Source organism: Trachymyrmex septentrionalis, unplaced genomic scaffold (genome assembly GCF_001594115.1).
Source record: "Trachymyrmex septentrionalis isolate Tsep2-gDNA-1 unplaced genomic scaffold, Tsep1.0 scaffold6, whole genome shotgun sequence".
Taxonomy (NCBI): domain Eukaryota; kingdom Metazoa; phylum Arthropoda; class Insecta; order Hymenoptera; family Formicidae; genus Trachymyrmex; species Trachymyrmex septentrionalis.
Genome location: NW_017305778.1, coordinates 2,681,016 through 2,693,455, shown reverse-complemented (window position 1 = coordinate 2,693,455; position 12,440 = coordinate 2,681,016). Strand labels below are relative to the sequence as shown.

At 32.4% G+C, this 12,440-nt stretch overlaps 1 protein-coding gene across 1 annotated transcript in view; it reads left to right on the top strand.

Annotated features, from left to right (window-relative positions):
* Window positions 1-9,286, top strand: part of LOC108752290 (putative oxidoreductase GLYR1 homolog) — a 48,426-nt gene extending 39,140 nt beyond the window's left edge. The window contains exons 8-10 of the mRNA XM_018493019.1: window positions 7,748-7,858; window positions 7,953-8,397; window positions 8,693-9,286. Coding sequence (XP_018348521.1) covers window positions 7,748-7,858; window positions 7,953-8,397; window positions 8,693-8,892 — 756 coding nt within the window. The 3' untranslated portion in view covers window positions 8,893-9,286. The remainder of the gene's footprint in view (window positions 1-7,747; window positions 7,859-7,952; window positions 8,398-8,692) is intronic.
* The last annotated feature ends 3,154 nt before the right edge of the window (window positions 9,287-12,440 follow it).

Genomic DNA, 12,440 nt, shown 5'->3' with positions numbered 1-12,440 from the left:
CTGTTTTTTCCTGTGTTCTGCGAGATTCGAATTTTCGTTTCAAAAAGATCACATTATTGTATTATTTTCTCTATAAATAATGCAGTAATAAGTAGTGTCTGATAAAAGATTACCGTGCACAGGTTTTTTACCATACCTGATCTTAAAGATACAAACGTATATAAAGTTACTTAATTATGAAAAATTAATGTGAATATGTTGAATCGATAAGGTAACTGTGTGTGTGTGGTTGTTGCATTTGTAATAGAATGCTGTTATTGAAATGAATCGTTGTTATTTTATCGATTAACAATCTTTTCGACATTAAAGGTCACGATATATAAAAAAAAAACGTAAGATAGTAAACTAATCGGCTAATCATAGTCGAAAACGTAAGACAATCACATAAGCAGTAGCAAATAAAAAATGTTGATTTATGCACGTTTTTCTTTGTGCCATTAGTTTAAATGATAATTATAATAAGACTGAAATCATAATTAAATGGAGAATTAATAAGAATTAAAATAGAATTCAAGTTTTTTAGTATAGCATTATATATTTCGCTTTTCGTTCTCCTTTTGTATTTTTTGTTATACATTTTATCTTTTATTATTTTTATCTTAATTTAATTTAATTACCGTCTTTGATTACATACGTAATATTAATCCTTATATTATGTATATTTAAATATCAATATTATATTTAAATATAGATTAAATTTAAATCATTGTCAAGGAAATCTAATTTATGCAACTATCAAAGAAGAATTTTATCGGAAAAAGATTTACTGATTTTATCATATTGGTTTATTGATGAGGATTTATAGTATGAAAACGGCCCTCTCTCTCTCTCTCTCCCCCCTCTCTCTTCTCCCTTCTCTCTCTTCTTTCGCGTAAGAACTTAAAATAACAAGGGTTCAACGGTTATACTTTGCAATTATAAATGATGTCGTTTTCGTCGTGCCAGACGAATTTATATGCACTTCCCCGATTACTCCCAATCTGAGAATCCGGTTGCGAATATTTGTCTCGAGAATGTTTTTGAAAGTCATGTGATAAGCATCTATGGTGATGTTGCCAGCCGATCGATACTTTGCCAAGAAGCTAATGATTAAACTCAATTTAGTAAGAAGCTTCTTCTCTTCGCGTTTTAATCGAATTTCGACACCTAGCTGATGATATATGCATATGTCTCAAAATAGACGCTGCAAAATGTATATCCTTGAATCGAGTGTCTCATCGCAAAAATTAAGCGATGCATCATTTACTCATCGCAATCTTGAGTAGGAAACGTTTTTGAAGGATTTGAGAAAATTTAATATCGGTATATAAAGTTGAAGGTAAATATAAATATAAATATTAATATCATCCTGTTTGCAATCTGGGTCTTTTTTGGCACAAAACAAAATTTCACTCTCGCATTAAGTAGGATAAAAAATTGGATCTCCGTGAAATAAATTAGTTTTTACACATAATGCAGCTTATAATGTCACAATGCTTTTAATAATGGGTAGTTTTTTAATTATGACGTATCCAAGATAAGCACAAGCTTTTTTATATATACCATAGCTAAAAACTTATCTATTATTGAACTTTATGTCTGTGACAACTTTTTTTGTTCACTACATAATACTATAAACTGTAGTATACGTGAAAATTAATCATTTCATAGAGACCCAATTTTCTATTTCTGTAATTAGCGTGGGATTCATTCTCCCAAATAAAAGAGTTTTTTTCCCCCTTCCTAAAATTTTTTTTTTTTTTTAACTATTTAATGTAATACAGATGATGAAAGTAATCCTCAATTTTTCCATATTATTTGGAAGAAAAAGCAATAAAAAAAAACTTGGGCTACGATCAAAGAAAGTAAAAATATAATCATAGATGGAGGATTAAGGAATTTGAGAAATAATTCGTCAATCTTGCTTCGTTCGAGACGGTATTTCCAAGAAAGCGCTTATTTTAAATTAACATGGAAGCATTTCCATGAAAATACATTCCGAGACGGCTTGTATTTGGTGCGCGTCGTAATTGAAGATGGAGTACATTCGATCGCTTATGCCGCATCACGATATACGTCACGCGAGAAGAAAGGAACGAGGTGACGGTTCTTTGACCATTAATCGCTTAGTACCGATTCCCACCGGCTCATTCAGAGTCGCTTCCGTCTTTGGCACAATGGCGATGAACGCCGAAGGTCGTGTCGAGCCTCTGACTGCGTAATATTACACATTTTACAGCACTAGCACGTCGCGTTACAACGCGACGAGTTCGCGGCGGGAATAAAAATATGTCGAAGCGATCAGAATTAAATTAATTCTTCATTCTACAACTGTAGAATGCTCGTCGTTGAAATAAAAATGAGCCGTTCAATACTCTGAATGAATCTCGAATCGCAACTGTTCCTGTTATTAGAAGAGTTTCATTGTAGCTATCAAATGTTGATTGAAATAGTTTCAATTAAATGTTTAGCTAATATAATTAAAAATATGATTTTATTTTTTTAATGTTTAATAATTAATATCAAACAGTTGGTTATAATAATATTATATTTGATAATTATATTACAATTTGAAATAGAACCGAAGAGAGAATAACTTTAAGTATGAAGAATTCCTATTTTTGATCGAAGCAAATCTTAAAACTTTAATTATATCGTATTTTTTTTATTATGTTATTATTACTTTATGCTATTATTATTTTTTATTATTGTGTTACTATTATTTGTATTATATTTATGCTACATTATTTATTATTGTGTTTGATATTTATTAAATATATGTATAGAAAAGTAAAATTATTTTCATTATATTAACAGAATATTTGATTAAAATTATTTTACTCAACGTTTGATAACTATTATTAGATTTTCTTTGTGGCTGTCCATAATCTTACAGACTACAATTTGTAATCTTTTCTCTCTTTCTGGTTTCCATTTACAATCCAATTTTTCACATCGGTAAATACGTTGAGAATCGTAAAGAGAATCGTAAATACTGTTGAAATCTCCAAAAGCTTTTATAATTTTAGAATTTATTAAACCTTTTATAATTTCACGTCGAGTTGGAGTCGACGTAATCCTTTACGTAATTTTTAATGATAATTAGTATCTGTTCATGATTACAATCAAATTATAGTTATAATTAAAATAATTATAATCCAAGAAATTTCTCCATACATTCTTCGAGATAATAAAAATTCTTTGATTCATGTTATATATAACTGCTGATTGGATTGGAAACAAAATGTTTGGTTTTCGTTATTGAGAAACAATTTTGACTATAAAAGGATTATAATATTCATTTTTAACTTTAATCTCGGCTTGATTTATTCTTTATCTTTTATAATTTATGGAATTAGGAACTAAGAAGTAAGTTAAACCGCGATTAAAGTTAATCTACATTATGATAGAAATAGACATTAGTCGGTCGAACTCGCATTTCCGCTCGAATATCCACGGAAAAGTTTTCTAGATCCAGTGTTATATTTCCGATCTATTATAAAATAAGATTAATATACAGATAATCATATTTATTGTCTGCGGAAGAATATTTTATTCTTAAATAGAAAAATCTATAATAAAATAATCTTGATTCTTGAACATAGATTTCATGCCAAATACTATAGCACCAGCATCGTTATAATGTTGGGTAAAGATTTATTCTAAACGTAAGAATATATAAATTTAATTTATACGTATTATCTTTGTCTTAAGACAATAAAGTCATTCTCATTTAATTCGAAGAAGGAGAATTGAACTTAATAATCTAATCTTAATATTATTTTTTTTTGTACTGCAAAAAGTTGCGATAAGATTAAGTACATTAAAAATATTTTTTGTCTTGTTATCAGAAATTTTTTTCTGAGAAAGTAACGATTAAAATTTGCCTTTCGTTATTTCTGTGCACTAAGATCTGCGAGAATGCCGAACGCGTACGTTGCACGTAATTCTCTAAGTAGACCGTGACGACGAGGATGTTACTTCACAATTAACTGCCTCCTGACAAGGAAGAGGAACTCATTGCCGAAAGTGCATAAAGTTAACGTGGCTTTGAAGAGGTTTATTTACATCGCGTATCGAATATATTCTACCTTGGTCTATAATTCTTAATATTATTACCAGACGATTGTCAGTGAACAATATTTCCTTTTCTATAAATAGTTATTGTTATTTATTAATAAAATAAAATGGTAATAAAATTATTAATTTAATGGCTCTTTAGCTGTTATTGATTTTAATTTTGTCACTGTTTTATTACTGCAATAAGAAAAGTTCTTTATTAAATATTAATTATTCAATGATAACATTAAGAATTATAGAATAAGACTCTTATGTTCATTATTTCTATTAATGTATAAAATTAATTTTAATTTTAGTTTAACTTATTCTCTTCATCTTTTTGTAATACTTAGAATCAGAAAGAGATGAAGAGTTAATGGAGATTAAAGTTAATTTAAAAATTGTAGATTAACTTTAATCTACATTAGTACTCTTTGCAGGCACACATATTTATTTACTCCGTAGATACTCTCGGTCCTTTTTGTTCAGCTCAAATTCGTTTATCGTTCTAGGTTCTCAAAAAATCTAAAAAATAATTAAGAATTACTTTTCCAACATCTTTGTTGTTACATTGCCAAATAGCTGTTTAACTCAAATGTAAAAATCTTTATTTAATGAAAATTGAAACCTGTGCCAAGAAATTTGGAAGAAATTTCGCCTGGATCAAAAAAGTTCCAATGTGCATGAAGAATTAAAATTAAACTATATTGATAAAAACGAGTATAAGAATTAGAAAAAGAGTAAGTTAAATCTAGATTAAAGTACAATCTACACTGGTAGAAATAGACATTAATCCTTAATCGAACGACTATTTACGTTACGGGATCGTAAACTTGTAGAATCGATACGAACCATCTGTTTTTTCGGTCACCAAAACTCGTCGGTCGCTTCTTTCTCTCTTTTTCTATCGTAATAATGTTTTATTTCGGGAATGAGATAAAAAGATAAGACACGTTTGCTTTCTTGTATACAAGAATCAGACCTTCGGATCTTCGTAATGATAAACATCGTTTGGCGCGTCTTATCTCGCTCCGAAATTATATAACTTTCGTAAGATCTGAAGAAAACCAATGTTCGACGTGCAATTTGCGATATTATTTGATATATAACGCTGAATCGTGTTCGATATGACACACGTGCATTTGATACGTACGCTGAGTCACCGGAAACAGAACGCTCGAGAACCTTATGCGACTAAGGCACGTTGAAAATGCGTGGAACACGCATTTGGACGGCTCGCCTTACAGAAATCTAATATGGCCAATTTATTATTGAAAGACAGTAATTAATTACTTATTTGATTTATGTAGTAAAAGTACTGAACAATAATGCTTTTAATATTTAAAATAAGCAAGATTGGGGAAATTATTTTTTAAGTTTAGATCATTTTATTGTATTATATATATGTTATAAAGACTGAGTACAAAAAGTAATACGAAATTGGAGCAAACGATAAAATATAATGTATGAAGAATAAAATACCTGAACTTATTGTCTCAATTTTTGTTAATAAATTAAATATAACTTAAAAAATAATTTATAAGTAACATGTAAAATAACTTTTTCAACCTTGAAGATAAATAATTGTTGTCTTTTAATATATTAACCGATATTAGATTTTTGTAAGAAATGAACGAACTAGAAATGTGATATTTCTATCGCTCGAAGCCGAGATAAAGAAGTGAGCCCAAACAGAAATTCTTGTTCAGACTTATTACAGGATCATCAATTCTTTTTCAAACTGAACAACTTTTTATGTTGAAAGATATATCATACCTTGTGTTCAATCGCACCGATCGTGCATAGTCATCTCGAGACAGGTTTTGAAACGAAAAATTTAAAATCGAAGAATGATATCTTATGAATGTAGGGAGTCAGTAGGGATCGCGTTGGAAACGTACTACGTGCTTCGTACATTCATTCATCTAACTTCGGTTCTGAGAAAGACGTTCGAGTATTCTGTTTCTGAGGCACTCAACTGATTTTGTAGCGGCTCGAGGTCGAACATGGGTCTTTTTCGAGTCTAGCATCAATATTAGGGGCCGATTCTATAACTCTTAATGACAGTCATTGATGTTGCGCAGATATTATGTAGAACAAAAAAGCTGCGACATCAACGACTGTCGTTAAGAATTACAGAATCGTCCCTTTTAGTTGCCTCAGCAGAAAAGCAGCTTTGTAACTGTTATAAGATTTTTTAATATGATATACCTTTAATTTCTCTCAATGGATCTAAACGTACAAACCTAAAAATTATATTAAAGAATTATTAACAACAGTTGCAAAACTATTTTTTTGTCAAACGTAGAGTCTGTTTTTTGTAGCTGAATTAGTATACACTTTTAGAACTTAAAGCGAAATAGATATATGTTCGATATTTGGCGAGAAAGAAAGCTATAATGCAGTTTAGAGCAGAAATAAAAAACAGGTCTATTATGGTGTGGCGTGCACGTTGCGACTGTTGCGAGAGAAACGGTTGAAATGGCGTCGGTCGTCAACGTCGAAACTGCCGGAAGGACTTTACAAGCAGTCGCAATGATATCACCTGTTCGGACATATGAATTTTGACGATGCCGACGTGAGAGCTCGTCGCCAAGACTCCGCATCGACTTCGAGGAGGGATTAGGGAAAAAGATGCTCCGTAGCGGATAGCCACGTGACGAGAACAATTCGTCGACGTGATAAACGACAAATTGTACTGTTGTCTACTCGTTAGCCTCATTCCCGATGAAAAGCCACCTCAGAGATGGCCTATGTGATAGACAGCCGCACCCTAACCAATTTATCGTGGGACGCATGCGAGAAAATTCGAAAGCGTTCGAGCTATACAGAATAAAATTGCTAGCACACGGCTCGTCCGCCATGTTCGTCGTCACGATCGAGATAATTGGAAGCATTAATCGTGAAGATTCCACAGGAATTCTCGCGTCTCGCTTGCAATTCCTGTGAAATTCTCTTGTTGGAATTCCGGTGAGAAATTCCGCGGGTATTCATGGGGATTCCGGGAAAACTCGCCTCTCGGCAACAATGGCGTCGTTTGCTGATGTGGCCGGTGTGCCGAGAACGAGAAACGTTTCTTGTTGCAGCATGTTCAACGAACGGAACGACGCGGTGGCGCGCGGCTACGCGCGGTGCCGCCATCTCTCGGTAACAAGTGGTACTAATTATGACTGCGCCATTGCGCGTTGGATGGCGTCACGATACTGAATTTTGTCCGCGTGATTGTATATATTTATATTTAAATGTTAATTTTAAGGCCCAATTGCGTTAATGTCACTTTGACTTTAAGCGAGACTTAAAATTATATAAAATATAAAATTGACCAAATTGCGATTAAATATTATAAAAATATTTATAAATAAGTTTTTAATTTTATACAGGTTGTTTGTTATAAATATTAGAAAAAAAACTCGTACATTTTATTATAGCTAATGAACATAAGGAAACAGCAAGTTTTTGAATATTTAGCATTTTTCTATATTAAAATTTAGGATGAAAATTTAGGATGAAAAATTTAGGATGAAAAATTAGAAGGAAATTGTATTTTAATCCCTCATTCTTTGAGAGATTTTATATTTTAGCTTTTTAATACCGAAGTCTTCAATTTTAAAATTCTCATAAACCGTGTATTTTGATATTTTGAGATATATGAATAATCAAGAGAGCAATAAAATTAATTTGTACATACGTTATGTATTTCTTTTTGCAGTGTACAGATTTCGTGAAAGCAGGAGCGAAGCAAGGATTGACGCCGTCCGATGTCGTTCTGGCCGCCGATATTACCTTCTCTTGTGTGGCTGATCCTCAAGCTGCTAAGGATGTAAGTGATTTGTTAAATTCAAATGTCTTTAAAAGTATTCTTATCTTTCAAAATAGTTTTTATGGTATATTTATCACGTTAACATTTTTTTTAGATGGTCTTTGGCAATTGTGGTGTTCTGACGGAGATATCGCCTGATAAAAGCTATGTTGAAATGACTGGCATTGACGCAGAGACATCTCAAGATATCGCCGAGGCGATAAATGGTAAAGGTGGTCGCTATCTCGAAGCGCAGGTACAAGGAAGTAAAACTCAAGCGCAAGAAGGTACTTTGGTCATTCTTGCTGCTGGAGATCGGTCGCTTTTCGATGAATGCCAATCTTGTTTCGAGGCAATGGGCAAAAACAGCTTCTTTCTTGGCGAGGTCGGCAATGCTTCCAAGATGAATCTTGTACTTCAATTAATGGCTGGTGTTACTCTGGCCGCTCTGGCCGAAAGCATGGCACTAGCGGATCGTGCTGGACTTCGGCAGAAAGATATTCTAGAGGTCCTGGAGTTGACATCTTTAGCATGTCCGGCAATTCTTGAAAAAGGCAAAGGTAGATGTCAATCACTTATTTTATTCACGTCTGCATTAATCCTCAGTCGAGTCAACACAATAACAATATGTAATTTTCTAATCATTTTGATAGTAAGAGTTACATCTCTAATATTTATAATTTTTCTTTACGTAGGTCTTATAATTTTTATTTTAACAACAATATATTTTAATAAATATATAACAATAATCGTTCTAATGATTACCTGTCCTGGGTTCTACAAACTAGTTGAGAATTAATAGAGTCTGCGCATTAAATTCGTAACTAAGATTACTCCTAATATTCTGCCTTCCAGCGATTGTTGAAGGCGGTTTCCCTACTCAGCTACCGTTACAACATATGCAGAAGGACCTGCGACTGTCGTTAAGCATGAGCGATCAATTGGAGCAACCTTTACCACTGGCTGCCGCAGCGAATGAAGTGTACAAGCATGCAAGACGTCTGGGTTATGGTGCACATGACGCTTCGGCTGTTTATATTAGGGCCAGGTTCTAACGCAACATACGCTTCGTGTTGTCACCGAGCTTCTTCATATTTATTGCGATACCTGACGTTGTTTCCCGCCGCTAACAGGGAGAAAAAGAAGGAGGAAAAGAGAAAGAAAAAACATCATACATAAAAAATATTGTCGTATATTTTTGTTTGGTACATATGATTTCAAAAGATATATACCCAGACAACACAAAATTTTCTAAAATTAAGATATAAAGGTCTTTAAGATTCTTAGTCAAAGTCTTATATCTCAATTTTTATTATCTTAATTACTTTATGTTGTCTTTATGCGCTATTATTTGTGTAAACATTTTACAGAAAATAGAAAACTCAAATGAAATTCAGTAATGCGGTAGCGAGTCGTAGGAAAGAGTTTGTCGATTCGCGTCGCGAAGAAAAATGTTGCACAGAGTTTGTAGAATTATTTTTATTAATCTCAAATTATAGCAATGACAATATGGTTTATTAACTGTAATCAATGATCTAAATAGTTCATATTATTAATTTGAACAATATATTCTTAAGTAATAATACGAATTATTATTTAAACAATATTATTAAGTAATAATTTGGATTATTAATTAAAGCAATATTTTTTTTCTTCGATGTTATAGCGACAGTTCTCTGTGTACTTGACGAAGGAATTATTTTTCTTCGTATATAGATGGAGGAGGAGGCGGTTTGATTAACGTGCTCCCGAGTTGCGTCGATTTCGATCGCGCGCGAGACGCCCACTTGGCTCGGTTTCGAGAGATTCGGGACAAAAGAAAGAAAAATGTGCCTTACGATACCGATTGAAGGAAAAAGGCTTAATAACGTACGTGCGATGGCCACATTTAAAGTGGCTTTATGATAAACGATTACACTGTATTGGCGTAAGATTAAATCTGACAGAGAGGTTGATCACGACAGTGATATTAATAACAGTAGTTACAGGAAAGTGTAGAGATCGCACGCTTTTACGTGGTGCAATTGCAAAGTTTAAATTACAACTACGCGATATCTTAGAAGCCAATCGGAGCGATAACAGCAAGAGGATTGATCCTTCCTCTCGTATTTTCGTCTTCTTTCGTTTTCTTTGCTTTTATTTTATAGACACACTTTTACTTTCATTATTTTTCTTGAATTTGTATATCGCACTTTGTACAACGAACAGACGCACTATGTTATCTTACGATGTTTATCAGTGAATTAGCTGATCTAACTAAAGAATTAGTTAGCCATTTTTCTGAAGATATATCGGTAACCTATATGATCGTCATCGAATTTGTCCGTGTAGAACAAAATCCTTCTGAAATCGTCGAGGAGTTCGACGTCCGAAAGAGACATTTAAAAGAGAAAAGATATGATGTTTGCGTTTGCTAACTCGGTTCACATTTATCAACGTTGCTCGACAAGCGGCGCATTATAAATTAATAAAGATATAGATAAGACATCTGTTTTTTAGCCAAACTTGCATAGTTCATCTTTTTTTTCTCGTCAACATGAAAAATAAAAGAGAAAGATGAAATATGCGTTTTGCTTTTTATTTTTAGTTAAACTTTTTGCACGATTCATCTTTCCTCTTTTCTCTCTGTCGAAGAAAAAAAAATAAAAGAAAGAGAGAACCGTACAAAAAGTTCAGCTAAAAAGAACAGGCTTGAGAACTGAGGAGAGCATTATTTAGAATAGATATGTGTATATTATATGTTTTCGTATCTTTTTATCAGTAATGTTAGCGATCTGCTCTCCTCGAAGACCTGGCCTTGAAAACAGCAGCAAAACTGTACGTTTGGAGATATTTTGTACTTTTAGTCATTCCAGTTCTGAAAAGGGAAATTTCAATATCAAAATCATAAGCCGAATATAATAATAAAATATGAATAAAAAGTATATTGATGAATAATAATTTTTGCGGGTCACTTTCCCAAACCCTAGCGTTCAGTATACAGGAACTTACTTTCATAAGAGCGTCGCATGTTCGATAAACTTCTCGGAATGGTCTTCAGGACGATTTTCATTTTCTCGTACGAGACATACGATCATACGATCGCGAGAAGAAGAATCTCTTGACGACGAGGAGGGAAATGAACGAGCGAAGCGTTTCCGTTTTCCCAGGAAAATGATCTCGTGGGCGACGCGCGACGAAATCGAGTGTGATCGGAATGTTACGAATTGGTTCGTGGGGACCTTTGCTCGAAAAATCAAAGAAAGAATAAAACACACTGTAGGTGAGCAATATGATTAATGTTTTAAGACACATAACAATCTGTAGAATTAACTTCTCCACGTTGAATAAAATTTGCGTCATCTCTGTTTAATCATATAGAAATTTTGTCTTTTTTTCAGGCAGAATTACAGATATTTTGTAACAATTATTGAATGATTTTATTATAGAGTTTTTCTTTATAAAAATCAAAGATTGTGCTGATTGTTTTGTTCCGATAGAAATATATTAAATTTTTCTAAATTGTTATCTTTATGATGTACTTTTATATACTAAGTTAAAATTGCAAACGTTTACGTTTATATTTTAAAGTTATGTCTACCATTTAATTGCAGCTTTTATTAAAGGAAATATTAAAGAAATAATTTAAAAAATGAAGAAATTTTCTCTTGATGGAGAATCCAACCAAGATTATTCCAGTGTTAAGAAGTCAACCATTTCAAATGATTTCCACTTCTCTTTCAATGATAATTTTTTCGGATCACGTGCACTTTTATCTACGACAGATATTCCTCGAAATCGAAAGAAAACTCGTGTCGTTTACTTGGCGGAGATCTTAAATTTATTTATGCGGGAAATTGCGTGGCGTATAGCTAAAATAATAGTGGCTTGGCGCCATATCACATGTAATTAGACACTTACACAAACAGTTAAATAATAACATCGCAAATTATATGTGTATGAACCTGCAACATACGGGGCGGAGATAGAAGAAATATTATATCTACTGCATAAGAAAAGCATATAAAAAAGGATATATTATTAATAAATATTAAGTTTACTAAAAAAAAAAAGAAACAAGAAGAGAGAGAATATGATGTGGGAATAATTAGTGTGAGAGAGTGCGAGCGAATGAATGAGGGTATACGTTATGCGCGTTACGTCATCAACAGACGTTATATGTTTTGTCACAGACACAATGATTTTGGAATAAATATCTATTTGACTTATGAATTCTATCTGTCCTGCCCTTTAGTCAGAAATTGTATTTTTCTTTGAGCGATGACTTCCTTGATTATTTTGTTTACGAATAATATTTCACTTAAATTTAATTAAATTATATCACATGTTGTTTTTCCGAGTTTTTCGCTTCAGCTATTATTTTAGGAAATATCACATCAATTTTAGATTAGATAGTAATTTAAGTTTGATACGTTCATTTCTAATTTAATTTGGATTTTGTACGAATTCTAGTGACTTACATAAATTTTTTGGACTGTATAAAGCATTGCATATTTTAAATTTCTATTTTCGGAGAAGATTATCATAGTACTTATCTTATTTTGGTTTTATTCTTCTAACAATAACAATAAGAAAAAGCAGGCCTTCGAAAGAATAATCATAG